Source organism: Aspergillus bombycis (assembly GCF_001792695.1).
Source record: "Aspergillus bombycis strain NRRL26010 chromosome Unknown contig00118, whole genome shotgun sequence".
NCBI classification, from domain to species: domain Eukaryota; kingdom Fungi; phylum Ascomycota; class Eurotiomycetes; order Eurotiales; family Aspergillaceae; genus Aspergillus; species Aspergillus bombycis.
Genome location: NW_019170120.1, coordinates 48,126 through 75,666, shown reverse-complemented (window position 1 = coordinate 75,666; position 27,541 = coordinate 48,126). Strand labels below are relative to the sequence as shown.

Below are 27,541 nucleotides of genomic sequence, written 5' to 3'. Positions count from 1 at the left end.
CTCCCTCCTATGACCAAAAGGAATTAACCACACAACCTACGATCGAACACTATAGTAATGATACCATTCCCAATTCCCACCTGCTAACGCCAATCCTCACATCCGACGCAACAATGTCGAACCCCTCCACACCGCGGACGGCGCGTTCCGCGTCGCCAGCAGCCGACTCACCAAAGATGCTCACCCCAGGGCAAAAGATCAAAGCAATGCTCGCCCAATTCGACAGCGACTCAGATTCAGACAGCGGAAATGCACAGCCTCAAAGATCCATCGCAAGAATCACCGACACTCTCAAGAACAGCACAGTCTCGGACCAACCACCAGCCATGGACGTGGATGAAGAGGCCTCGGACGAAGACGACGACATTATTATGCCCAAGGGCCGCATGGCTGCTCGACTACAGGCCCAGAATACTGAGAAGAGTGAATCGGCATTTGATCGTGTGTCGAAGAGCCTGAGGAACGCACAGCAAGAAAAACGGGATTCGCCAGCTGATGAAGCGATGTCCGAGGATGATGATGATGATGATGATGACGACGACGATGATCTTCCTGTGGCTGGTCCACGGAGGAAAGCTAATAATAAGCCGGTTGAAAAGCCGGAAGATAGTGATGCAGATAGGTCGCCGTCTCGTGCGCGCGCGTTTTCGCCTCTGTTTATTTCTTCCCCGGCTCGTGATAATGCCCAGGAACAGGATGCAATGGAAGATTCGGATCAGGATGAGGCTCGGCCGAAGGCGAATGCCCGGTTCCTTGCCCTGGTTGCTCAGAAACGCAAGGAGCGCGAGGAGAAGGAGAGAATTGAAGATGAGAAGAGAGCCGCGAAGGCGAAGCAAAGAGAGCAGTTTAGCTCAGAGATACTCTCTGGTGACGATAGTGAAGGAGATAATGAATCGGGGCGAAAATTATCACAACCTGCGCGACCTGCGCGACAGGCCAGTAAGAAAGCTCTGGAAGAGATGAACAGGGAAACCCAACGAATCAGCAGAAGTATGCAATTGGTCCATCAGGCTCAAACCAAGAAGAAGATCAGCAAGGAAAGCTTCTTTGCTCGGTTTAACTTTATGCAGCCTGATCAGCAAAATGCCCCGGGGTCTGCGCCGGATAACTCGTCAAATACCGCTGATTCGCAGAATTCGTCGGATGCTGAAGCTCAGAAGAATAAGGAAACGCCGCATACTTCACCAATTCTAGGTCCATCTGAGAAGCCTTCAACTGGCAGTGAGGCTAACGATGCGTCCAAGGAAGCCTCAACCGAATTGCCAACATTGGAGGAAATGGTTGCCAAAGGGCCGCAGCAATCAGAACAACCCATTGTTAGTCGCGTGGAAGAACAAGCGGCGGATAAGAAACCTCAAGTCGCTGAGAAAAAGAAGCAAAAGAAGGTTCTAACAATGCCCCCTGTTCGTGTACGCCTTTCTCGCGAGCAGGTAGCTCGGAACCAAAAAGACGACTCCGACAGTGATTTGGAAATTGTTACATCTCCCGGGAGGTGCCGACGATATGCGGCATTCGAAAACCTTACTATGAGAAGACGCCAGGAATCAGCTGCTATGCTGAAACTAAAGGCCCTGGCTCAACTCACATCCCCTCCAAAGAAGTCAAGCATGAACTATGCCGAATTATCCGCACATCTATTGCATCAAGCGAGGCAACAGGCAAGCAAGGAGAGGATGGAGAGAATCGAAGAGCTGAGGGCCAAGGGTGTCATCATTGAAACGGCCGACGAGCGGGCTGCCCTGGAAGATGAATTAGAGAACCTTGTCGAGAAAGCCCGGAAGGAAGCTGAGGAAATCGCAAAGCAAGAGAAGGCAGCAGCTAAAGGTGAAGTGGGAGATGATGAGGATGATGACTACGAATTCTCTGGGTCTGAGGAGGATGCCGACGAGGCTGACGAGGACGGAGAAGAAGAAGAAGATGATGATGATGAAGAGGAAGGTGATAAAGACGGCGAAAAGGAAGGCGGCCTATTCGACGCCGAAGCTGGTGAAGACGAAGAATCTGATGATGATCATCCCGAAGTCATGTCATCCGACGAGACCAGTTTGCCAACGCAGAGACGGAAACGGCCTACTCGAGTCATTAGCGACGACGAGGACGAGCCTCCCGTACCTAAGACGCCAGCAAAGATGACTAGGCCAACTGCAGTACAATCTGTGGAGCGACCACATATTCCCGGTTTGCCTTCTGATGACATGACTATGAGCTTAACCCAGGCATTCGCGGGAACTTTGGGCGATAATCAGCCGGACAGCCAGGCGGGATCTACACTTCCTCATTCACTGCCTGATCCAGTCGATGGTCGACGAGAATCCGATTCACAGATGATCATCAAGGATAGCCAGGAACAACGGCTTGAACCTACCGATATATTGGCGGGATATGCACAGTCTGAGATTCGAGTTTCTGAATCCCCTGCCCCACGAGGGATGTCCCAGTTCTCTCAGATCCCGGACCCAACACAGGATGCTGGGTTTGTGCTATCGCCATTTGATCCTTCGAAACGATTCATGAGTACCCCAACGTCCACAGTAGAGACTGTTCTCATTGACCGGAACGAATCCCGGAACAACTCCCCTACTGTTGAACGGAAGGCTAAGCATCTGCACCGGGGACGGACAACCGGGCTATCTGCCATTGAAGAGCAGAGTGAAGGCGATTTTGAGATTGATGCCAGCGCGTTCAACGTTATGAAGAAGGCGGTCAAGAAAAGGTCTACTGTCCCATTTGATAAAAACAACAGCAAGGCGAAGGATGTGGTCGAAGAAGCTGCGGAGGAATCAGACGACGAATATGCTGGTCTTGGTGGCGCCAGCGACGAGGATGACGATGTGGAGAATGCATATGATCGACAGATGATTGACGACAATAGCGGAGAAACTGCCGACGAGAAACAATTGGCCGCTCTCAATGCGTATGTGATGACATTCTTGATTAATATTGATGAGAACATAGACTGACCTTTCCACAGACTCCACCAGAGAAATGCAGATGAAAAACAAGTAGCCAAGCTTCTCAAAGACATCACAACGGGTGCTCTTAGACGACGCAGAAGGGGCGATGATGAGTTCGACTTGGACGATTCTGACGATGAGCTCCTTGCACGTCGGCGAGAGAAACAGAGAGAATTTGCACGGATGCGAAAGGCGCTGATGGCTGACGAAAAGATTGGTGAAATTGCCGAGAATCCTAAGAAAGCTGCGTTCTTCAAGGCTGTTGAAGATCGCGATATGGACGACGATGGCCTCGATTTCTTAGGACCGGAGGAAAATCCTGAGTTTCAAGCGGAATCATCGTCTCAAGACGTGATTCCCGACTCGCAACCTGATACGACTACAACTAGCGATAGCAATAAGAGGAAGAGGCCTCTTGAGCCTTCACCTGAAGAGATCAATAATCGACCTCCGCCCCATATGCGTCGCAAGCCGGCAAGTCTCATGTCTAAGAAGCCGACTAACCTTGCTGAGATCCGCGAAACTCTTTCCTTCCTGACCGAGACGCCTGAATATGACTCTTTCCACGAAGATGCAACCGTTGAAGACGACGAAGAACAGGATAAGGATATCGACGGTGAGGCAGCGGATGAAGAACCGTCCAACAGCCAGTCTACGGAAGAATTTGTTGCCCCGCGGCATCCACGCCGGACAAAGGGTCCTGTCGTAGATCGTCTTGCTCTGCTACGACAAGCATCATCTAACTCGGCCACGTCTGCTTCCTCTAACACCCGATTTGCTTTCCAAACTGGCTCTGGGCCCGATCCCATCGGGTTCCGCCCACCCTTACTTCGAAGGACTACGACCAGCTCTTCTTCCACCAGCAGTTCCTCCAAGTCGGACACATCGCGAAGAGTATCGAAGCCTGCGTCTGGTGCATCGGTTGCAAAGAAGGGTGCCGTTAACTACTATACCGCCGCCCGAGAAAAGGAACGTGAGCGGGAGCTTCGGGCCAAGACCCGTAACACCGGCACCAATATCACTGCTTTAGTGAACAAGCATGCTAGCAACCGACTCGGCGCTCTTGGCAGAACTGGGCAATGGGACTAACCCAAGGTATCCGGCGAGCACTTCTTGTATATATATAGTATTTGTTTTTGATATTAGGTGTTCTGGAGCATGGGACGTTTTCGCGTCACGGTCATGAATAATAATTTAGCTAGATATTTCCGGTGAAGGGTGGCTGGGCGTCCATGGTATTGATTTGCATATCAGTTGGTATATCGTATCTTCATAATGATTCTTGTCTTGTAGTCCAGCATTCCACGGTCGTTGAATACTTCTTCCCACATGTCTGAAACACCAAGCAATCTACAACCATTTATTATATACTGTGCGATAAGTTTACAATTAGCAACAATGGAGTGGAGAGACTTCTACCATACAATCACACACCAGAGTACCCAACACGATCGAATCAATGATAACCCTCCAGCACAGGGATCAAATCCATGAGCGACCGAATCACATTGTCGCCATCATCGCCACTTCTCGCATCGTCTCCACGAGCAAGGAAATACCCATCCCAACCAGCCCCAACGGCAGCTCTATAGTCCTTCTCACAATCATCCCCGACATGAACACAAGTCCAGTCACCAGGGACATCAGCCCGAGCCAAAGCCTTCGCCTGCCTCATGGCCACCTCAAAGATCCTGGGACTCGGCTTCTCCACCCCAGCCTCGTAACTCGTAATAACCAGATCGATATCCTTGACGCCGTCATTCGTATCTGAGCCCTCGACCCCAGAAGAAGACCTTTCTTCAAACCCAGACAGCCGCATACTATCCACTCCCTCATCAGCCCGACAATCCCCAACGCGCAACCCCAACGACTTCAACACTGCCGGAACCCGATCATCGGAGTTCGAAACCACCCCGACCAACACGCGATCAAACGGACCCAACAACGCCCCCTGCTCTTTTACCGCCCGAATGCGCGAGAAAAAGGGCTCCACGTCGTCATACAGCGCATAGCCTTCCTTACTCGCGAACCGATCAAGTAAATACCCGACCAATCCCTCGGGGAGGTCTAGTTGACCCTGACTGTTGTTGTTGTTGTCACTGTTACTGTTGGTAGTAGTGTTATTGTTAGACTGTTCGGCCAGGACCCGCGAAAAAGTCCCCTGGATAATCTCCGCCCACCATTGCCGGGGTCCGCCGTAGTGGCCGCGGATGACGTCGTCGCGGCCGTAGTTCGGGCGCGCTTGGGACTGCGCTTTGAACACCGGCTTGAAGGCGGAGAGCACGCGCTCGGCCGTAATGGCCGTTTGGGGCAGCCCGAAGCGGTGCGCGGCCGACGCGTATTGTTCCGGTACGGAGGGGCGCGGGTGGAAGAGCGTTTCGAACGCGTCCAGTGTGAGGAGGAGGGTGCGTGGTTTGGGGGGCATAGTTGTTGCCTTGTAAGATTATGGGATGAGGAGAGGGATTAAGGGGTCTGGATTATTGATGAGTTTTATCAAGCATTGAACTCAGTGTAACTGGGGGAAGCGCGGGGGGATTTGATGCGGTGACACATTTAGGTAGGTTAGGGTTCGGCTTCGATATCCAGTAAGTAGATTAGATTAGATTATCTGGCTGAGATCCTGCCGAGTCATCTTCAAAGAAATTATTATATTCTTGGATTCAACTCAAGTCATATTCTATTGATCTACTATCAACTGTTTATTAAAACTTGACCTCAGAAAGCCGGTGCACACAACTCGAAAAGGTAGATTGCTAATTTACTATATAGCATTTTATAGACTCATATTGTTGAAACCAGTAAAGCAAAGCGAATTCCGATCATACTCGAAGTCCGAACAGTAGTAGACACCAAAGCCGAAAGTAATTTAGTTGTTGAAACCATTACGAGAGCTTAGTCCACACCGGCCAAGGTTGAACTGCGTCAAACTCCCCTTTCGTGAAGATACGACTGGGCACGGCTGCTGCAATCCTCGAACCGCCGAATGTTTGTCTTTTCATCTGCACTTTGCACCGTCTCCGGCACTAAATCCGCTTTGCCGCCCAATGCCTCGCCTGTCTGTGCGAATTCATTGGCATAAATGGCAATACCGGACGAAACTTGTGCGACTCCGTCCCGCTGCCAGTTGCCGACCGTCCAGTGCTTGTTCCAAGCATCCAGTTTGAACCATACATCCACTTGGAAATTATACACCTTCTGGTATATAAAATCGGAAGAATGAGGCTTGAAGGTGTACGTCTGTTCGCGTTGAGTCGTCGAAGTCGTCTCCTCTTCGGTGAATGTCTTGTGCTCTACGCCAGCTTCTGCTGTGGCTGTAACGCCCATGCCCGAGAATCCCGCGCTCACTTTGAAATTCTCAGCAGTCTCTTTTCCAGTCTTGGTTCTCAGCGTGGTAGTAATTGTGTTTTTCTGGGTGTAGTCATTGTCGCTGGTGTTCTCGTAAGACCATATAAGCACCCACTCATAGCCGAGGAGGCGCGTATCGACAATTTTATACAGGGCTTGGTCTCCTGCGTCAGAGTATAGAGTGGATTTCTCTGAGTTGACCAGGTTGTTACCCTTGGTTATGTAACGTTGGTGCCTTGGCCCTGTCATCTGGTCCGGTGTCAGTGATACTAAGCTAACCAACAAAAGGAAGGGCACTATACCTTGGGGAGCCGAAGGCGAAATGGTTTATCGATAAAGTGCGTCTTGTTCTTTTCTGGTTCAAGATGATAGCCTTTCAGAATGAAGAGTTGATAGAGGTTGACAATCTGTTCAAGCCAGTCTGAGCTGGGGTATTTATACACGGTGTCTACCACGCATCCTACGATTCATAGGGGAAATACACATTTTGCCCAGGACCTAATCCCTAACAGTGCTCTCTGATGTTCCCTGTCCAAGTTCATTTTGGGAATCTGGAGGCTGGAAGACCACAGCTGGTTAAGCAAGGATTAGTTGAAACAATTGCTTGTCCACCTTACTCAGATGATCGAATCAAATAGAGGAAAAGAACATGCAGGATGCAAGTCAGCCTCGGAGAGCCTACCAATTCAGAAATATTGCGTGCCATAATTGATTGCTTCCACCGGGCTCAGCTGAAAGTACGTCACCTTGTTACTGTGATAATATGCAAGTTTTAGCAGAAGCATGCCATACATGCATGCCACTGGTTATCCAGCATATTGCCCCCACATTTACGGAGCTTTCTCCGGCTTTTAGTGCGGCTATGGGGGAAGTATTTCCTTTAATCTGCATCATGATCGAGCCAGCGTTAAGTCATCTGAGCTCAACACATGTGTTCTAGATGTTTTGGAACAGCCTAGATACTTACCCCAGTGAGGGTCCCCAAAGTGTCTGTACACGAATAAACAGTTACATAGTCGGTCCCTCCCGCTTATTGGCCGTCGATCCACTCGATGCAGGGTTGGTAGCCTGTTGGCTTAGCTCTGGACAGGATTCATCCGTCCCCACTGCGTAGTCTATTCTTTGTGAACCATCGTACGGGGCAAGGTACCACTGGTAAAAGCATATGATCAACGTGGGCAACCGAAATCTTGTCAGGGAAAAACGAAAATGAGAGAAACAAAGGACCCCTGATCATATCATGCTAACCCCCTCACAGTTTGCAGTGTGCAATGTCCCCCACCTTGTGCTAACTACAGAGTATGCATGTTATGATGCATGTTATGATGCCAGGTCTTAGTAGCCAATCAGTACAGTTCCGCGTAGCCCATCCTCTGAGGCTAGAAAAATAAGTCTAACAAATGATTTCTCTTAGAGATATGTCCCTAAGGTACTAATATCTCCACAGGTCGGTGGCTTTAGCCTTCCACGGAGCTTTTTTCCCGCAAGAACGCCACAGCTACTTTTCAAGCACATGCGAATCTACATGTCTATTAATCCCTTCGCTTGGCTTCACAATCAGTGGCGTGGTATACGAAAGGCAAGCTTGGCCTGCATTACCTATGGAGGGGCCTTGTCGCGGCCGAATTGCTGATGTAGAACACACACACACACACACACAAAGAGAGAGAGGGAGGCAGAGGGATTGAAGGTTGACACTCAGTTCAACCCGGTAAAAATAGACATAAATCGGTACAGTGGATAGGGATATATTAATGGCTGGGGAATCTAAGGAATTCTTGCCAATGCCTGAACTCCAACCCCGCCTATATAGCCACTACAATAGTCCACGTCAGAGTTATGCTAGCAGGGTTCTCACAACATAGTATAGTGTTCAGCATCAGGTAGCCCGAAAACAGCCTACATTGGAAATACCTTGAGTGTCAGCCCTCACGACTTGACTTGCCGAATGTCTTGAATTGCTCACTAATGTTTACAGCAACAGTGTATGGTGGAACACACTTGGTTATATTAGCGCGGGTATACAGATGACTGTAAGATTGACCCTTGGCGATTAAGGAGTGTGTAATTGGATGATATCTGGTATCGTCATTATATTTTATTCTGGGTTACCCCGTTGTATTTATCCAGAGGATCAATGATGAGGGTAGTAGTTGGGGATCTTTGGATTTGGTTAGGGTTCAGTTGCCATTCGATCTGATAAGGATCAGAAAATGTGGAGACCACACGTGTGATAAGATCGAACTGGCCTGACGACCGAAATGGTGCCTCTGCAGACGCAGATCCAATCTTTCTAGGCAGCCCGATTTCCACTTTCGCCTTCAGGTCCAGACGGGACCCCGACCAATAAGCCGAAGCGACGATTTCGACTCGGATTCTGTCTGGTTTCACGGGTGACGCGGCCGTCGTTGTCATCCCCCCCCACTTGGCGCGACGATAGCTCCGAGCCGGTGGACTATAATAAAGCAGTTTTAGCTAAGTCATCTGGATTTTCCAAGAGGCTCAAGAAGGGAGAGAGAGAGAAACACATGAGCCATGGCCGGACCTACTACCCCTGCGGTTCTTCTGCGAGCCTTGGTACTGCTGTTCGCCCTCCATGTCCCTAGCATCATCGCCTCGGAGCTGACCTTTCCACCCAATGCCAATCACATCTTCAATGCGATTCATTCCTCCATGCGCCAATGGGGGTCATCGTTGCACCACAATGGCATGTCCTTTTTCCTGGCCACCGTGCCGAAAGGAACGCAACTGTACCACGGCAATTCCTTCCCCGGCCCAGTGAACGGAACGGAATGGTTAGCCTTCGAGCCAGAGCATGCTATGGTCTTCGCAAGACCCCATCATGGCCCTCCTCCCGGCAAAGGCCCATACAAGCGGTCCCAACTGCCGCTCCAGCGGGAACCCAAGGAATCAGGAAAAGACCAAGAGAACGATCAAGATAAGCTCGGATACCTCCATACATACACGGCCGCAAAGGACTTGCGACTGCTGTACCTCGACGGAATGTCGGCTGCCAAAACAGAAAACGGAACACTGGACTCTCAGGATCGCATCCTGCTTCGCGATGCACTCGAGGGTCGGCCCGGAATGCTGGAAGGTGAACGGGCGGAACTTGTCTGCCGCATGGCTCGGGACAACTACCAAGGCCGTCTGGACGGTGTCATCCGAATGGAGGCCGGGTTCGAGATAATTCTTTGTGATTTCGCCCGAGACCTCGATGAGATTCGGGTCACTCAGGTGAAGGCTGATAAACGGGGCCCTGGCCCGCGTGGTGGCAAGGACAAGAAGGGCCCCCTTGATGGGGCAATGCTCTGGTACAAAGCCATCGCAGCACGGTACAATGGAATCGGGAGCAACAGGGTCATCCTCAATTATGACCATTTTGTGACGGCGTATGTCTATGGGTTGGATTTGTTTCGTTCGTCGGGAAGCAATAGCAACTTACTGCCCCGGTTGCATCATCTCTTTGCCGATGAGCTGGGCCCGATGCGGAACGATCTGGACCATCTCATTATGAACCATGATCCTAGTGGCACCTCATTTAACTGGCAGGGGGTGGCAGATATGGTGGTGCAACGATATGCGCATGAGCTGAGGTACCTCGTCTCTGGTCAGCTATCAACGCTGCGGGCACTTCACGAGGAAATCGAGAACAGCCTCGGGCCATTTGTCGACTATGGCGATCGCAATGCCGCTCTGGAGGTCGACCGATGCAGCATGCAGTTTGTATCTGCAGGGGCTCCCTCAGATGGGCTAGCCAGCGATGCCGTCCGATCCGTTACCCGCAGTATCTGTTCGGCGATGATCGAGGCCTGGAAGCAAACCGACTACGACGCAGCGGTCGCCCAACTTCGAAGCCTCATGGACTACTTGTCCTGGACCACATGGAAGGAATGTAAGGGGTGTGCTGACAACGAAATTTGCGTGATTCCGATTTGGCCGATGGGAACAGTCGAGGACTACGAGCACCCACAGTGTCGAGATGCGTCGCGGCCGAGTGGCCAGGGACGACGCTACTGGGGCGAGCATGGAGGGCCCGGAGGCCCTGGGGGTCCAGAAGGCCCGGAAGGACCCCGGCAGTCAAGCTGGCTACAGAAACTGCTACACTACCTGCAGGCGATGATTTGATCGAGTCGTGGACCTATTTGTCAATAGCGACGACCCTGAAAGTTGTGTCGGAAGCACCGTTGCGGTATATTCTTTTTTTTTTTCTTGCCCTGTATTTCTCTTACCCTATTTTTACTCTTTGACGATAGAATCCACTGCTGTCAGGCTATTAATTCCCAGCCAATTGGGGGCAAATGGCGCATCTCCCAGTGATGTATCACATCCGATGCGGGTGATCAACTGCGCCAAGCTCAATAGTTGATGGAACTCGATGCAGGTCCAAACCCGAAAGCACTCCTAACCTCGGCGATCACATCCATTCGGACGAACGGCTCAATCCGACTTTAAGCTTATCATGGAGCTTTTACTTAATATGAACGTGGATTTCTTGGATCCGCTATACCTTTCGCCACTGGGGTGGTTATAGCATGAGTCTGTATAACCGGGATCGAGAGCCTCGACCAAGAATTAATCCCTGACCATCGCCAGCCACATTGGACTTACGCATGCATGTCTGAGACAATAAACATAAATCACCCCTGACGATGGAGACGATTGGAGGCACTCGACAAGGCAAGATACCCAACAGAAAATTCTACGAGATCTGTCGCCAGAGATACCATCCCGTCATTGCCATAGGGTTGATATGTCAATATTGCCGAGTGAGGTATAGAAAACGCATCTAGAGAGTAAATAGAACTTAGATAGGTACGGTACGAGATGGTATTTACCAGTCAAAGCATGCTATTACGTTTCTGCCCGTTGGCTTAAATCTTTTCCTTTGAGGCACTTGATAGTTGTCAAGCCCATGGGCTTGTCACTGCTCCACCACTTCCGACGGGGCTGGATAGTTCTGAATAGTCACTGCTTGGCAGACAGGTACCCATGCATCTGGCCATGCTGATGCAAAAGGCAGTAAGGCGATCAGGGGAAGAGAAAGCTGTATAAATATGGTCTTGTAGCGCTACCCTGTCACTCAACAGCAAGCATCCATTCCTTCATCGGGCTTTCTAGCTCTTCTTTGATTCTTCTCTTGACAGTTATCAAACCGCCACTCCTTTTGATTGTACCTACTTCATTCCTTCCACCATGAAAGCCTCCATCCTAGCTACGATCGCTTTGGCGGCATGCAGTGCCGCCAGCCCCTTGGGCAGCGCTCACCAAGCCCGAGGCCTTCTTGGAGCTTCGTCCGAGGGTTGCGACTGTGACTCAGACCACGATGGCAGCACTCCTGAGATACCATCTCCTGCTCCCCCTGCAGTTCCGGTTCCTGGTCCTGGTGGAGTCCCAACCGTTCCCGGCATTCCCGAATTGCCCGTTCCCAGCGTTCCTGGGTTGCCTGTTCCTGGCGTTCCTACGGTCCCTGGAAACCCGAACGATCCTGAAGACCCAGAGAACCCGGAAGACCCAGAGGATCCCGAAGATCCTGAAGATCCCGAAGATCCTGAAGACCCAGAGGATCCTGAAGACCCAGAGGACCCAGAAGACCCTGAGGGGCCTTCCAAGGGCGGTTGTGACGACGATGGCTGCCACGGAACTGGACACCTCATCCAGGACCTGGGCCCGCCACTCAACGATGTTCTGACCATTGTTGGTGAGCACACCGAGGAGCTCTTGCTCAAGCTCAGCCCCGGTGTTGCCGGTCTTCTGACCGGACTCGGCCTCCCTGGCTTGGGCCAGCCCGTCGGTCACATCATTAAGAGCGCTGCCACCATTGGCGAACTCATCGCGGACTTGGGTGAGCCCGTCGAATGCCTGTTGACCGTTGTGGGACAGGACGGTGGATTCCTGTTGATTCAGCTCGAGCCCTCCATTACCGGACTCCTCACTGGACTCGGACTTCCTAGCATCGCTCAGCCCGTGGGCAGCATCGTCGGCACTGTCGGCCAGCACCTCAAGCGTGGCGATGGACTCCTCGAAGACCTTGCTCCCGTTGTGAACTGCGCTCTTAAGGTGGTTGGCGAGGACTCCAAGATTCTTCTCATTGCCTTGAGCCGGCCCATCGCCAACCTGCTCACTGGCTTGGGTCTCGGTCAGCTTGCCGAGCCTGTCGGCACTGTCATCCAGTCCGCGGCGACCGTGGGCGATCTCGTCTACGACTTGGGTGACCCTGTGGAGTGCATTCTGACCATCATCGGCGAAGACGGAGGTGCTCTGCTTGTTGAGCTTTCTCCTTCTGTCGCAGGCCTCCTTATCGGGCTCGGACTGCCCGGTGTTGGTATTCCCGTTGGCCAGGTGGTGCAGACCCTTGGCGAGGCTTTGTAGTATGTCTTTCGATTCCTCCTATCACCTCTGACGGGTATACTCAGCAATATCTCGCAGAACATACTCTCGTCGACGTCCGAAACACTGCCATGCGGCGCAACCGCCATGAAAGAAACAGGGGTTTGGCCGAAACGGGACTTGGTCAGCAGTCTGGTGGATCCATGTCTATGTATAAATCACTGTACAGTATTAAATAAAGAATTATAATCCCATCGGAATAAGCATCTAAGCCCGAAATCCCTGCCAAGTTGTTGTCCGAAGACGATCGACGGTTGGAGTGCGCCGTCGGATGTAAATTGATTCGCCCCACGGGGAAAAACTGCCGACGTGGAGAGGCGACGAGACTTTTTCCTTCCCCAGATCAACCTGGAACCATGGCCAAGGAGCCAAATGCCAATTCAAACGCAGTGCTCGACCTCGTCACCGTTGTGGGATTTGTGGGGAACCGTGGGAATCCGGGATAAATCTTTTCCCGCCTTATGGCCGAGGACCGTGCCCGTCATTTAAATAAATCTACAGCTGAACGACGACATCGCATCGAGACCAAAGACGAACAGTCAACACATTCACACCAGTATCTCACAATGGCTAAGTCACCGCAGGATCTTCAGATCGCCATCCTGGGCGCTGGTGCGTGAACACTTGTTTTCCTCCCCCCCGGCACCTGGATCAAGAGTAATGAGTTGAAATCGCTAACGTCGGCGAATGTCTTAGGTATGGGAGGGCTCACATGTGCCCTGGCCCTAGCCCAGGAAGGCTTCAAGAATATTGATGTCTATGAATCGGCCTCGGACCTGGGCTTCGTTGGAGCGGGTATCCAACTGGCGCCGAACATGGCCCGAGTGCTGGACCGCCTGGGAGTATGGAAGGGAATTGAAGCCGAGGCCGTAAATATCGAAGAGACCAGCGTCAGAGGTACGGTATCCAGCATAGTTCCCGGTGTCTCTCTCCCAGTGAATGTCTAACCTGCTGACATTCGGTCCTAGTGGGTGCAACCGATTCTGAGTTGGCGCATGTTCCGCTGCAATATATCAAAGACACATATGGATACCCGCACATGGTGGGCCACCGTTCATCGCTGTCCAACGGACTGTACCAAGGCTGTCTGCGCTACCCGAACATCAAGTTCCATTTCTCCACGTCTACCGGGGACGTCGACTCGTTCGGTCCCCGGCCCTCCTTCACAGCGACGCCGCGCGACTCCAGCCAAGCGCCGTACCGCGTCGAGGCCGACGTGCTGCTGGGCGCCGACGGCATCAAGAGCAACACGCGGGTCGCCATGATGGACAAGCTCAGCATCCAGACCGGCGTGAAGGATACGAACCAAGCGGCCTACCGAATCATGATCCACAAGGACCAGATCAAGGACGACCCGGAGCTCCTGGAGCTGATCAACGGCACCAAGGTGACGCGCTGGATCGGCGAGAAGCGTCACATCATCGCCTACCCCGTGTCCAACAACACCATCTACAACCTTTCCACCGTCCAGCCCGACACCAACTTCGCCGCCGCCACCAACGCCACCTACACGACGCGCGGATCGAAGAAGACCATGTTGGAGGTCTTCGGCGATTTCTGCCCCATGGTGCAGCGCATGCTGAGCTACGTCCCCGAGGGCGAGGTCTGCGAATGGAAGCTGCGGGTCCACGAGCCCTTGGATACGTGGGTGCATGAGTCCACCGCTCTGGTCGGTGATGCTTGCCACCCGACATTGCCCCATCTTGCGCAGGGAGCCGCGCAAGCCATTGAAGACGGTGCCGTGATTGCCATCGCATTATCCCTGCTACCCGATACGACCCCCGCCTCGATCGCGAAGGCGCTGAAGGTGTACGAGAAGGTTCGGAAGGACCGGGCGTATGCGCTGGTCGAGCTGGCAGCTGCATCGGGTCGGGCTCTTCATTTGGGGGACGGCGCTGCCAAGGAGGAACGAGACAAGCAGTTCGCTGCGTTGAAGAAGGGCAACGGACCCGTTCCGGATAAGTGGGCCGATGCGGATGTGCAGAAGATTATCTATGGCTTTGATTGCCAGCAGGAGACGCGGGAGAAGTTCAATGAGTATTTCGCGTAAGCATTTGCTCTTTTCTTGGTTCTGTGATTGATGTATGATGTATTGAGAGGCTGATCTGATAGAAGGTCGCCGCGAGACGCTAAATTAGCATGAGTATAGACATAGCATAGCGGGATGAATGTACGGTTATGAATTCAGCTGGACTTTCAATTAGGCGTAGATTTAGTTCGGCGAGTGTTGCCTATTGTATATCAGCTAACTAAGCGTTGAATATAGGCCGTGTTCAGGCAGCCACAGGATCACGATATCCCGGGAAGAGCGAGGAGTGAGCCAAGATTCTCAAGGCAAATTTTGAAATGATCTGAAGATTAGTATTCAAGGTGACAATAAAGCCTGAGGGGGTCGGTCTCACAGCCCGTGCGTAACATTTGTAAACGACGGACTTATTGCCCTGTGCTCCAGGGTCGATTCCTGTGCCTTGAGGGATTCCAGCTCGAGGACCGATCCACTCAAATTCTTCTGGACTGCCATTTCTTGCTTGATCGCCTGATTATAGGCCCCGAGCCTGGCTTAATAGGCTTCTCAGATCCCAATCCTTGTAGACTTTGACTCCCTATCCGGCCGTGGGCCTGATCCCGGGATTCTTGTCTTGTCTAGTTCCTCGCCTAGCTCGGCACATATCTGCACCCCTTCATTGAGAACTGCTACGACTAGCTGAGATACCAGCCCATCGTCGTTCGGCCGGACACCCTTGGCGAACGGTCCAAGGGTGTGCGAGTCAAGTCTAATGGGACTGGCCGCGCCTTTAGTGGGATACTTGGGCGAGCTGACGGCGTCCCAGTTGACCCTATTTGACCTGAAGCTGGCGGAATCATTGGCTGCCGGCCATGGCCTGGTAGCCCTGATTGGGGTGCTCAATTTCGAGACTGAGCCATTTTCGGGCTGGAAGGAAAAGTACTGCACTTCTTTTTCTTTCGCAGGGTCGATTGGCATGTCGATCGTCGCCGTCTGGTGGAGGTGGACATTGTTCTGCAATGCCAGCAGTCTGTACCGGCTTCGGTCGAACACGGTGTCATGCAGTTGAGGAGAGAGCTGAATGGTGATAATACGCCGGAATGCCTGACTGAACTATTAGAATCCGAAATTCCAGACCCTGAGACACCATCGAGTCTGATGGAGACTGACAACAGGCGCAGCCTGGAATGGTCTCTTTTCACTGAGAGGTAGCGTGCGCGGGGTGGGGATTAGAGGCATGAATGGAGTACTATCTCAAACTCAAGGGGTGTCACCCAGCAATAGTACGCAGCTTGGACCTATCAAAATTCCCTCATATAGGGAATAGACTGGCTGAAATTTGAAACTAGAGTACGCGGCAGTATTGCAGCCCACATCCCAACCGTCACTGGCCTCGAAAGGGGGTGGTCATCGATGCACAAACCAGTTCGCCCCGCGGTGGAAGCAACACATTGGGTTGGAACCCTTCTTCTGGCCTTTACTCCGTACATACTACTAAGCCCCTGCAGTAGGTTTGCTGGACCTCTAACTACCTATAATTTAATTTCTACGACTAAAGCCCGACACATGGCTGCCCACGGGTCGTGCCGATGCTTATCGAATCCTCATCCCATTGACCCACCGTGCTAACAAAGCTACCAGACTAAACCGGAGAAGTAGATTGGATCGAGTACTAATATATAAGGGTTGCCATGGTGGGTGAGGAATGCCTGCTTGTATATGGAATCTCTTGGGGCGCCATTTACAGCTCATCGAATCATCCTTATGAATCATATTTTCGTATTCCTGCCACCCTTCACAATATATATTTATTCAAGTGGTGCCCTATCCGCTGTTATATAGTAATACGGTGCTGAGTGTAGGAAGTCATCGGAAGATGTAGATTACTTGCTGCAATGTCCCAAGCTCATTTCAACTATAATATAACTGATATCAGTATTGTATACAAGGTTCTAATTGATCTAGCCCTGGTTGAATGGCACTTCTGGGCAGCATTAAGGCATTCATGGAATTAGGGCTAACGGACGACCACAATAACACAGGATGCAGACATAGCTTATGTGGGTCCCAAACAGCCTCGGCTCATCTCATTTTAATTACTCAATAAAATATTTTCAAGATGTTTGAACGCCCAATACGATAGATATATCACACGCCCAAGGAAAAAAAAAAGAAAAGAAAAAAAAAAAAAAGCAAAGGCCGATGGCCGACGGCCGAGGCTGAATCAGCAAGGAATCCCCCGCCACGTCGGCAAACGTCGGCGATCAGACCCTGTGGACTGCAGGCATATCCTCGTCGTCGGCCACCTTCGATTAAGATTTACGATGGATCAGTCTCATAGGCGCAAAAATCATGTCTGCCCGTCCCTATCGCTCCAAAAGGCACCGCCCTTGCGATCAATGCCGTGAAAGGAAGCTTGGATGCCAGACGGACGGCGGTCTGCCATGTGTTCGCTGTCGTTCGGCCGATCTGCCATGTACCTTCGAGCATCCACCCCCCAAGCGGCCTCGACGTGAATCATCGGGTCACCTGGGAGATCCTGCGGACTCTGTAGCATCATCCATTGATCCGGAATCCTCCTTCTTGCCACCGTCATGGGATGAGCCGCCCAACCATCCGGCGTCGCATCTTCCCTCCCGCGGTGCTTCTGTCAACCCTGCGGTCCACCAGCCAGCCTTTGCTCCGCTAGAGGATGTGCCTACGAATGGGGCAGTCTCCCCTGCGGTGTCGGGCCACCTGGTCACCGTTGGACGATCTCCCACGCAGTTTGTGCAAAGCCTGGACCAGCTCGAAGGCTTTTCGGCCCATTTGTTTGGGGCGTCTGCCGAGTCGGACCCGTGGCTCCTTCGGCATTGCTCCTTTGATGATGCCGGTGTGAAGTGCTTCTACAAGGTCCACTTTCGTAATGCAGGTGGTGTTCCGACGGCGGAGAAAATTCCGGTTCATTTCATGCTTGCCGCAGATGACTTGGCTGCGTCGGCCAAGCAGGAGACCTCCTGTCGTTTCAGCGGCGACGCGACCCGGGAAGAACTCAATCGCTTGGTTCCACCCGATTATGGACAACGACTGGTGTCTCTGTAGGTTCTTGGTGCCCTGAGCTTCGTGGTCATCTGCTAACTGGGGGTAGGTTCATCAAATATGTTTGGCCCGCCTTGCCGCTCATCTCCCGCTCTCAGATGGGGCTGACCCCGTCGTGTTCGATCCCCGAGCCATGGGCTCTAGAGCGCACGCCGGTGCATTTGTTGGCAGCGGTATATGCATCTGCCCTACCGTTTGCCGCCCATGACGATTACCTGTGCGTGCTGCAAACATATAACGCTCCCCCGGCGGACAGGCTCTGGCGGATGGCCTATGAGTTAATTTCCGAGGAGATCCACACGCCACACCTGGCCGTGCTGCAGACGGCCTTGTTGTACCTGCATCGGCCACTGGACGAGGCCCGGGCGAGCATCGCTGACACCCCGTTTGTCTGGTCATTCGTCGGCACCGTGGTGGGCCTCGCGGAGTCACTGGGACTGCACATCGAGTGTCGCATGTGGGGGATACCCGCATGGGAGAAACGTCTGCGGCGCCGGCTGTGGTGGGCCATCTATGCCGAGGACAAATGGCGCAGCTTGCTGATGGGTCGACCGCCGTATATTCATCGGAGCGAATGGGACGTCAGTGAGCTGGACGGTGCGGACTTCCTCTACCACACCAGGGGTGCTTCGTCGTCGTCCTCAGGGGTCCACCAGCCGCAAGACCCGGTCCCTTTCCGCTACTTGGTGGACCTGTCTGGCATTGCAGAACAGATCTATGAATCATTCTAGTACGTCTCCCAGGATGGCGTTTAGCTTAGCGCCTACTGACCGTGAACCAGCACCCTCCGCAAATCACAATACCTATCGGAACGCTTTCGTGTTTCACACGACACTGGCCGGCCCTTGTTGGAGAAGCTGAATGACTGGTACTCCTCGCTGCCGGAAAGCTTCCGACTTCCCAACTGGAGCAAGTCTGTCAGCGGACTTGCGCCATATCCCACCTCGATCCACTTCGCCTATCTGATCCTGGTCCTGTTTGTCTACCGCGCGCTCCTTCGGCCGATGGCTCGCTCGTCCAGTCCGCCGTTAATTTTCGACCTGGACGAGATCCCCACGAACCCCTCCGCATTGGATACAGCGGTCGATGACTCACCCGTTCTGGACTTTCTCAATATGCCCGAGATCGAGTCCTTCCCTGCAGTGGAGCTGTCCGACCACAGCACGGGCGAGACGACCCTCAACTCGGCGGAGCGCTGCGCTTCGATAGTCATCAGCTTCACGCGGCGGCTGACGTCGAGTGACTTTACCGGATTTTGGTATTCATGTAAGTCGCACCTGTGTTACCCAACCATCCGTAGACAGAGATACTGACCAACGGGGGTCTGTGTAGGGTCTCGCATCGGCTTCGCAACCGTCTCCAACTTCGCCCTTCTCCTCTTAGTCCAAGCGCCTAATGCCGAGCGAGCCGCCAAGGGTAAACAGCTGGTTGACTCCTGGCTGCGCGTGCTCCGCTGCCAAAGCCAAAGCTTCCCCATGATGAAGCTTGGCTTAACGCGACTGGACGCCATGCACTGGGTGGGACTTGGGCAGACATTCGTGCTCCCTCAGCACGTGCAAGAAGTCATTCAATCATCGGGGAACTGATATTCTTCGGCCAATTGTCCCTGCCTCAGGGTGTACCATGGTACGAAGTCGGCAACCGTGGGCTCGGCCATCGGCATCGGGAGTTTTTTTTATCGTATGGCACCAGGTCTATAAGAATGGGCTCCCTGACGGAGGTATTGTAGATAGCAGATAATAGCCATAGTCACAACCACCCACACACACACACACACACACACACACAAAATCAACCTGTACATACAATTGAACTGGACATACTTGTGGTCAAGATGCCTGACTTCCTAATCGACCTTCTCAAGCGCAACAAGTCCGCAGTAAGCAAGCAGCCACTGGATGTTCTGCAAGACTCAGCCTCGGAAATGACATTGATCGAGTAAGCTAACCAAACTATTTCTCCTCTATCTTTAAATACACTGCTGACAGATGTCAGGAAAGCAAACGCAAGACCGCGTCACGTACAAAAGCACAAAAACAGACAAACAAACACGCATTTCAATCGTAAGTCATCTCTACGGTATCTAGATCGCTAGCCCTGGCTAACGAATATAGCGGCCGATCTTTGTTTCGGCTCATGCTGCCGCAACTGATCGAGTGTGAGATTTTCCAAGGGAGCTCGTGAAACTACCGCTATCGACATACTCAAACCGAACCCTTACCTAGATATCCTGCATCGTCATCTGCCAGAACGACAAATAACAGATCATGGTATACGCCGCCAACATGTAAAACCATTTATACGTTTTGCGATCGAAGGCAACGCCGCCGTGCCAGACGCACCGGAATCCAACGATGCATGCGAAGATGTTGTGCAGGATGCCTGTTACGGCGAGTCCCGCTACCGCCCAACGTTGATGAGGGAGGGAAGAGCCCTGGGTGTACGAAGACGTGGCGACGAGGAGCACGGCGCCCGACCCGATGACAAGCATTGCGGTGGCTGCTCGGAGGAGCCCTTCTCCCTGGGGTCCAACGACGACGGGAAGCGTCCGTCGCTTCATCCGTCGGTCACCCTCGGCATCATGGAACTCCTGCACATGTACTGTGGTCACCACCCACGCAGAGAAGCAGAGGAGGACCTTCTTCGGCATGACCGGGAACGACGGGACCTCGCCGTGCACGATGGTGTCCACGAGCCGGAACATGTTGTACGCGCCGATGGACGCAAACGCGTTCCGGAAGACCCAGTGGTTGGGCTTCGGCCAGACGTAGCAAAAATACACCCACGCTTGATATATTCCGAAAAGGCCGGCGGCTTCCGGACCCGCGAGGTGGCTGGCAATGACGGGGCAGATGGCCCAACTCAGGAGCCAGCGTCTATAGGCACCGGGGATGCAGAGCAAGCCGGCCGGGATCGGTCGGTGCGGCTTGTTGACGATGTCTTCGTCGATGGAGAGGACTTGGTTCACGATCTCGAACACGTACAGGTGGCAGACGAAGCAAACGAAGGTCTTGAGGAGCACCAGGGCCAGCTGGGTCCAGGGGGTCGTGAGGAGGAGGTCTGGAGCAGGCAGGAATCGAGCGATGAGGCCGACGATGGGCAAGACTAGGCCTTCACGGATGTTGGCGCGGAGTAATCGCTCTGTGATGAGAAACTCATGATGCAAAACTTGGCGAATGGACTCATGGACACTTCTTGGGTTTACATGGTCACTTTTAAGAGGCTGGATGGTTGATCTGGAGAGGGTTAGGCACTGGGTAGTAGTGGTGGTCATTTTGATATTCAGAACATTTGGTAGGACACAATCAAGCAATCAATCAATGAATCGATTATTGATCAATAGATATTCCTCTTCCACAATCTCCCAGTGCCCCCTGGCCATACTGCACCACACCAGATATAAACCACGACCCAGCAGCACGGAGAACTCCCGCGAGCTAAACCTTAGAGTACATCAGTAGCGTTTCTAGGACTGGCCGACAACTGACCACGTCAAACAGTTAAACCGGCTTCTTCAACGAGCCCCACCTGTCAAATGCCCCGGTGACAGACCCCATTTCGAGGCCGTTTGACGAAAAGGCGGCCCCTTCAACTCTCATAATAGAGCTCGCTGGGGACGGAACAACCGTTACCGGGATTTGCACGCTGGCGTCCCAGCGGTGCTTCCTAGCGTCTACAAGTCGTCCATTCAGATACATTCAGTGGCCCCATGGTGCCTTCGCTACTAGGCTAGCGCTCAGGCCTGGTAAAGGCGGCCCCATTCTCACCCTCGGCTCTGGGCTGGCTACAGCAACGGTCCGTTTGCTAGTTCGAGGTCTCAATCCCGTCCTCTGGGATTCGAAGTGGATCTCCGCTGCATTCTGACTAAAATGGCGTGGGAATGGGGTTAGCCCAGGGCTGACTCTTTGTTAATTTGCTGCATACCTTTCTTTGTCTCGATCCTGGATGGTGCGGTATTATAATGCAAGGGTTTATTGCATTGTATTGTACTTTATCCATATTCAAATCCCCGCGCCTATATTATCAATTATTCGCCATTCCTTATCACCTAGCAGTATGCAATTGATATGGCATGATTCCTTCTGTTTCACACGGTTTCCAGGCTGAGCACGGTCCACTCGAGTCTCGGCTGAAGGATTTGACCGGCCAATCGGTCTGTCCAGAGAACGAGTGATTTGAGTATCTCATGCGTTGTCAGCCAATCTTTCGGGTCAAAGATAACGCTGATCATGAGGATCAGACACTCCGTCGGGTATTCGCACAGTGGAAAATGGGAAGGGATCAGCAATTGCATACTTCCATGTGTTCTAGCATGGATATACGGGCAATCCTTGATTTCTTCCATGAATGCATAGCACAGGTCCTTTTCGCTTATGTTATGATGTAACCCTAATCCATTATAGTGAATAGTAACCCATGTTCTCAGGACTGCAAGGGCTCCCCACAAAACCATTATATTAACGGTCGTTATACGCAGGGCTAGGGAATGGCCAAACGCCGAGAATCTTTAGAGTTGATACCCCTCCGACGCTTGGCTGGACGACTATCAGTCTGGCAAATGGTTTCAATGCATTGGTCAACTTATTGACAAATAGTTTTCGCTGCCTGTTGTTTGCCTTCTCCGCCGAAGGAATGGACCTATACTTACTGTTCATAATCCTGGGGTCCATGGGCCGCGCACACAGCACAGGGCCCTCTTGCGGAGAGTGCATTATGCAATGCGCTGTTGGTGTCAGGCCCTACAGCGGGATTCGGAACGAGCAGAATTGATTGGTGGCTTTTCGTTCCTTTCCATGTCTGTCCATGGATGGCCATACACGTCAACTTGTCAAAATCCGGATATCTCGGGTGCTCGTGTCCTGTAGACCTTGCAGGTACTGTTCCTTATGGAATTCTATGGCCGAGAGCTTAGTTCTACATCGTTCAGGAGTAGGAATCCGGTAGCAGGCACCTTGTACAACATATGCTGCATGCATATACATCATATATGCAGAAGGAATTGCATCTGTGATGTCATTATATAGTGCTCAGTGATTTTCGCCCAGATCACCGGACTCATCCGGGTCTTTGGTGGGAAGCATGAGTGACGGGTCATATAGCAAATGCTCTAGCGATATGCCGTTGTGCCTTAGGTGTCAATCGCTGCCTGACGGGGATTAAGGAGATAAGTGGTAAGTCACCTGAAGATAAGATCCCATCGATCATCATCGCCGTCATTCATCATCAATTTCCCATCTCAACCCCGCGGGTTCACTTGAGAAATGTCGCAACTGAACCTTGCCCCGCCCTCTATTCGCCTCAATGCCCCCTTCTAACGTAAGTAGAAGTCAACAGAAAGCTCTCCCCCAACAACAGCATCCATCTAACTGTCTTATCGCAGACACCTTTTCGCGTCCCCTCTTCTCGTCGTCCCAATTCCGCCGCTCGCCCCAACGCTGGCCCCCAGTTCGCGTCAACACCCCGTTTCGTCCTCTCCCAACAGACCCCTCGCTCAACCGCGCAGGTATATGGCCAAGATGACCTCATTGATGGCGATGAATCTCCTCAATCCACCCCTGTCGCAGATAGACGGGCCACCAAAAGAGACCAAGATATCAGACCAACCCAGCGCCAGAAAGAGATAATTGAAGACTCCGATGACGAACTAGATTACAACGGAGGAGCCCACCGGACTTTGCCAGATGATATCACCGGGAGCCCAGATCTGAAATGTAGTCCACAAGGCGACGCAGGCGAGCTCGAGGCCGAATTCGAAGCTCTGTTCGGACCGACGACGACACGAACAAAGCGAAGACGCGCATCGCTTGACCCAGAAACACCCTTCACCCAGCGAAGGAAACACGAAGATGATACAATTCAGACGTCTTCCCCAGAAGCAGAATTGCCTACGGGGGGCCAAACTCAACAACAAATCCAAACTCCGACCCAGACATATGCCGACATAATCCCTCAACGAAACACTACTACTCCCCAACATCCAACACCAGCAACCATCAAACCCACCCTCCGCAACAACCCTCGCTTCATGCCATCATCCTCCCAGGTATTCTCAAGTACCCAGCCCCAGTCAAGCGCTCGACCACCCCCATTCGCTACACCGGCACCAACCTCCCCGAAACGGAAACCGGCGTTCGTTCTACCGCGCTCGCCATCCCCGTCTCAGGCCGCTGAAGACCCCTCCGCCATCCCTACCCCATTTTCCCCTTCATCTCACACGCTCCGTCGCCGTGGCCGTCACCGCTCCGCGGCCCCTAGTTATCTGCCCGGCGGCATGGCGGCCGAAGTGCGCAGCTGGATATTAGAAATGAGCACCAGGCGAGACCAGATGCAGATGAACCACCGAAACCGCTCCGGCGCCGGACCTGATCTGCAGAGGTATCTCCTCGTCGTTCGTATCGCGGAGGTCCGTCAGTCTGCCCTCGCTAGTTCCGGGCCGCTTGCTTTCGTGCGAGGCCAACCTGTGACGTCACTGGATGAGGAAGAAGACGTCGCCTCTGGTCCTCGTGAGGGCAGTGAGATGAAAAGTATTCTTCTTTTAGGGGCCCCACGCTCCCAGCCGGCTGGGCTGTCGTCGCAGTATCCAGATGCTCCTCGTGTTCCTGGACTTGTTGGGGGGAATCTGGTGGGTGTTTATCGGGGATTGGTCTGGGAGTTAGATTTAGAGGATCGGCTGTCTGGATCCGGGTTACCAAGTGATCCTAATAGCGACGGACACGGGCAATCCGGGACCACGACTAGGTGGCTGGTGTGTATGGAGTGGGATCTGATATCTGCAGATTGATAGATGGCTGCCGTGGCTATGCCCTGATATTTTTTACGATCGTATATACTACGCATGATACCCAGGACTTTATATAGTTATATGTGACCGATTTCCTCCCCCGTGAGAGAGGTCTATACATTCCGTTAGATGACATATATACAAAGAACCAAAGCACAAAGTCTAACGCAATGCTTTTATCCAACCCCATAGTAAAGAGAACCGGACGCCAAAAACAACCACAACAGTCATGGATCAAATCAATCAAACCCAGCCGTCTCCTTCGAAACAACCTTCAAAGCATCAACCGCAACGTTACAACCCCACTTGACCAACTTCTGTTCCTTCCCGGAAACCACGTCCGACTTGGACACGACCTTGCGCAGGAAGAAGATCAGGCCCTTAACAATCTGGGGCGTTTCACGGGTATGGATGAAAATCTCCATCAGGGCCTTCTCATCCTTGTCATCGTCGGATTTCTTGGTGTGCTTCTTGCCGCGTTTCTGCTTCTGGGATTGCTGGATGACGCTGATGAGGAGGAGCTCGACGAAAGTTTTGGATTTGGGCTGCAGGTAAGCGAAGTTGAGGGTCTTCAGGATGCCCAGGTTGAGGGTGTTGTCGACGATGAGACTCCCGTACATCTTTGCGAGGTTGACGATGGCTTTCATGGGGAGTTGGTTCTGCTCGTCCTCGTCGAAGTCGGCGTCGTCTTCTTCGTCCATGTCGCCTGTTTCACCCATTCGTTTGAAGATGTTCCAGAGAGTGAACATGAAGGAGACTTTGAGGCGGCGGCCTGATTCGCCGCACAGGCGACGCGCGATTAATGTGTAGTATGGGTTGTAGGCCTCCTCTTCCATGGAGCAGTGGGTTAGCACGCGCGGGATTTCGTATTCTTGTGCTTTCTTGAGGCGGAGTTTGAGGAGTCGGACGTGCGCATCTTGGTAGTCTGTTGCAGACATGATGGCGACGAAGATGGAGCGTCGGACGTCGGTGTTCATTCGGTGGGCTTTTGCGAGGTTGACGAAGTCTGGTTCTCCATCGCTATCTTCTTCTTCTGCGGCGGCAGCATTCTGCTGGTCCGCTGGGAGGTTGGAGAGTTCCTGGCGGGCGGAGACTAGCGGGTCTTCTCTCCAGCTTGCGCCGACAAGCCACCATTTTCCTTTCTTCGAGGAGTTATGGATGTCATCTCGCGAGATGCTGATGGGTTCGGTGGCACGGATGACCCGGGAGTTGTTCAGAGAACCTAGGATCTTGCGCATTTTCGTGATGTGCTCGGTGGTTACACTGGAGCCGACTCCAGCCTTAAGCTTGTTGTTTTTAAGGTCGGTGATGGTGTCGATCATGAACCTCGTGCGGACGGAGAGAGATGCTTCGCCGGCCTTGGCTACTGCCGGCTGGATAAGAAGAACGATGTCTTTCAGAGACGATGGGTCGTCTTGTCTGAGTTGTGGACCGGAATCTATCGCTGTTAGTTTGCTATATCCAAGCAGGTATGAGGTGATTCTTACTCCTGATGATCTTGAGAAGTAGTTCCGTATTTTCCTCGTTGATGTCTTGCAAAAAGAGCCGAATGTAATCGAAGATCAAGGTACTGGAGATGACATGAAAGTTGTAAAGTTGCGCGAGAAGAGACATAAGGTTGATGGACTCCTTCCCTTCGAAGCTGCCGCGCTCATCGCCACGGGCATCGAATGTTTCAACTATTTTTTGCACGAGTTCGGCGCCAAAATCCGTTCCAATAACTTTGTATACAGCAGCGATGAACCCTGCATGGAGAATCAGGAACGTATCTTGAAGAGCGGACCGTTCGCAAATGAGGCCGAAAAGCATATTTATCAGTGTAGTCGTTACTTCTTTTCGTGGGTACTCCCGGTACAGCTTTTCATACTCCGCCAGAATGGAGACCAGGTTGGCATCGGACAATTTATTCAGGTGTCCTTGGGCCTGTCTCCTTAGTCGAACAAGAGACTCCGACTCAGATCCGGATGCAGCACGCAACGATGGAGGAATATACTTCTGTGGACGATTCTCGTTTGTTTCTGCAACAGGAGCCACATATGGGTTTTCTCGTTTCTTCGGGACGGGCTTCTCATCTTCGCTTTCTTCGGCTTCCTCGTCATCTTCTTCATCCAGATCGTCGAACATGTCTTCATCTTCGTCAAGGTCATCCATATCATCCATATCATCCATGTCTTTCTCGCTCCCCAAGCCACTCCCATCTTCTTCAGAGTCACTCTCAGACTCCAAGCCCTGAGCTTTCCTCCTTTTATTCCGTAGCCATTCGTCAGCTTCCCTTTTACGCTTGCGACCTTCATCTGCCGACCCCTCATCCAAGTCGCCTAGCAAATCGCCTAGACCATCCTCGTCAAAGGACTTCGGAAGCTTTTTCCCTTTCTTAAGTCCAAGCTTTTTCTCTAGCGCAGCAATCTCGGCTTCGTCTTCATCGAGCTTGTCTTGGACCGTTTTGGATATTTGACGCGGACGTATTGTCTCTTCCTCCTCGCCACCACTTTCGGGCTCGGGCTTTGCAGCCTTCTTCTTGAGAATCGGTTTCGGTTGTTGTTTCGCCTGCTTTGCAGCCTTTAACTTGGCAAACACATCTTCCTCGCCGGCTGCGTCCGACTCGGCTCCAGAGCCATCCCCAAACCCCTCAAAGTCGTTGTCATCGTCATCATCATCGCCACGACGGCTCGACTGTTGTCTCCCGCCGTGTTTGGAAACCGGCGCTCGTTTCGTCTTCTTCTGGTCTCGTTCCTCCCGCCGACGATCTTTCCGAGTCGCAGGTCCGTTCTGCCTTCTCTTCTTTTCGCCGTAGGAATCCTTGATTCCCAACTCGTCGCGCAGGTTCCGCGGCAGCGAAGTCGTATTATGCATCGGGCGCGGCATGGTGGGCCAATTATCCTCCCTCCGCAGAGTTGTATTGCTCGAAGCTCTTGCGCAACGAAACTTTTTTTTTAATGCCGGGAAGAAAAGCGGGCGGAGTGGAGGCGGAGAGCGATGAAAGCCAAG

General features: G+C 52.4%; 11 protein-coding genes across 11 annotated transcripts; 7 read left to right on the top strand and 4 right to left on the bottom strand.

Moving 5' to 3' along the window:
• Positions 1 to 113: 113 nt before the first annotated feature.
• On the top strand, positions 114 to 4,043 carry ABOM_009566 (uncharacterized protein; the record flags this gene model as incomplete). The annotated part of the gene is made up of 2 exons (XM_022536694.1): positions 114 to 2,914; positions 2,972 to 4,043. The coding sequence occupies 2 exons, from the start codon at positions 114 to 116 to the stop codon at positions 4,041 to 4,043; spliced, it is 3,873 nt and encodes a 1,290-aa protein (XP_022384924.1).
• A 367-nt stretch (positions 4,044 to 4,410) lies between these two features.
• Positions 4,411 to 5,379, bottom strand: ABOM_009565 (haloacid dehalogenase-like hydrolase; the record flags this gene model as incomplete). The annotated part of the gene is made up of 1 exon (XM_022536693.1): positions 4,411 to 5,379. One exon carries the CDS (start codon positions 5,377 to 5,379, stop codon positions 4,411 to 4,413), a length of 969 nt encoding a protein of 322 aa, XP_022384925.1.
• Positions 5,380 to 5,876: 497 nt separating this feature from the next.
• On the bottom strand, positions 5,877 to 6,548 carry ABOM_009564 (uncharacterized protein; the record flags this gene model as incomplete). Its single annotated transcript, XM_022536692.1, has 1 exon — positions 5,877 to 6,548. The coding sequence occupies one exon, from the start codon at positions 6,546 to 6,548 to the stop codon at positions 5,877 to 5,879; it is 672 nt and encodes a 223-aa protein (XP_022384926.1).
• Positions 6,549 to 8,834: 2,286 nt separating this feature from the next.
• ABOM_009563 (uncharacterized protein) lies at positions 8,835 to 10,427 on the top strand (the record flags this gene model as incomplete). Its single annotated transcript, XM_022536691.1, has 1 exon — positions 8,835 to 10,427. The coding sequence occupies one exon, from the start codon at positions 8,835 to 8,837 to the stop codon at positions 10,425 to 10,427; it is 1,593 nt and encodes a 530-aa protein (XP_022384919.1).
• A 1,068-nt stretch (positions 10,428 to 11,495) lies between these two features.
• ABOM_009562 (uncharacterized protein) lies at positions 11,496 to 12,671 on the top strand (the record flags this gene model as incomplete). The annotated part of the gene is made up of 1 exon (XM_022536690.1): positions 11,496 to 12,671. One exon carries the CDS (start codon positions 11,496 to 11,498, stop codon positions 12,669 to 12,671), a length of 1,176 nt encoding a protein of 391 aa, XP_022384920.1.
• A 584-nt stretch (positions 12,672 to 13,255) lies between these two features.
• ABOM_009561 (putative monooxygenase) lies at positions 13,256 to 14,739 on the top strand (the record flags this gene model as incomplete). Its single annotated transcript, XM_022536689.1, has 3 exons — positions 13,256 to 13,301; positions 13,386 to 13,586; positions 13,658 to 14,739. The coding sequence occupies 3 exons, from the start codon at positions 13,256 to 13,258 to the stop codon at positions 14,737 to 14,739; spliced, it is 1,329 nt and encodes a 442-aa protein (XP_022384921.1).
• Positions 14,740 to 17,046: 2,307 nt separating this feature from the next.
• ABOM_009560 (transcription factor domain protein) lies at positions 17,047 to 19,358 on the top strand (the record flags this gene model as incomplete). Its single annotated transcript, XM_022536688.1, has 4 exons — positions 17,047 to 17,771; positions 17,822 to 18,502; positions 18,554 to 19,038; positions 19,105 to 19,358. 4 exons carry the CDS (start codon positions 17,047 to 17,049, stop codon positions 19,356 to 19,358), a joined length of 2,145 nt encoding a protein of 714 aa, XP_022384922.1.
• Positions 19,359 to 19,606: 248 nt separating this feature from the next.
• Positions 19,607 to 19,924, top strand: ABOM_009559 (uncharacterized protein; the record flags this gene model as incomplete). Its single annotated transcript, XM_022536687.1, has 3 exons — positions 19,607 to 19,710; positions 19,768 to 19,835; positions 19,887 to 19,924. 3 exons carry the CDS (start codon positions 19,607 to 19,609, stop codon positions 19,922 to 19,924), a joined length of 210 nt encoding a protein of 69 aa, XP_022384897.1.
• Positions 19,925 to 19,993: 69 nt separating this feature from the next.
• Positions 19,994 to 21,046, bottom strand: ABOM_009558 (UbiA family prenyltransferase; the record flags this gene model as incomplete). The annotated part of the gene is made up of 1 exon (XM_022536686.1): positions 19,994 to 21,046. The coding sequence occupies one exon, from the start codon at positions 21,044 to 21,046 to the stop codon at positions 19,994 to 19,996; it is 1,053 nt and encodes a 350-aa protein (XP_022384896.1).
• Positions 21,047 to 23,073: 2,027 nt separating this feature from the next.
• Positions 23,074 to 24,553, top strand: ABOM_009557 (uncharacterized protein; the record flags this gene model as incomplete). Its single annotated transcript, XM_022536685.1, has 2 exons — positions 23,074 to 23,088; positions 23,153 to 24,553. 2 exons carry the CDS (start codon positions 23,074 to 23,076, stop codon positions 24,551 to 24,553), a joined length of 1,416 nt encoding a protein of 471 aa, XP_022384903.1.
• Positions 24,554 to 24,792: 239 nt separating this feature from the next.
• ABOM_009556 (MIF4G domain-containing protein) lies at positions 24,793 to 27,418 on the bottom strand (the record flags this gene model as incomplete). The annotated part of the gene is made up of 2 exons (XM_022536684.1): positions 24,793 to 25,991; positions 26,041 to 27,418. The coding sequence occupies 2 exons, from the start codon at positions 27,416 to 27,418 to the stop codon at positions 24,793 to 24,795; spliced, it is 2,577 nt and encodes an 858-aa protein (XP_022384902.1).
• Between the last annotated feature and the right edge of the window lie 123 nt (positions 27,419 to 27,541).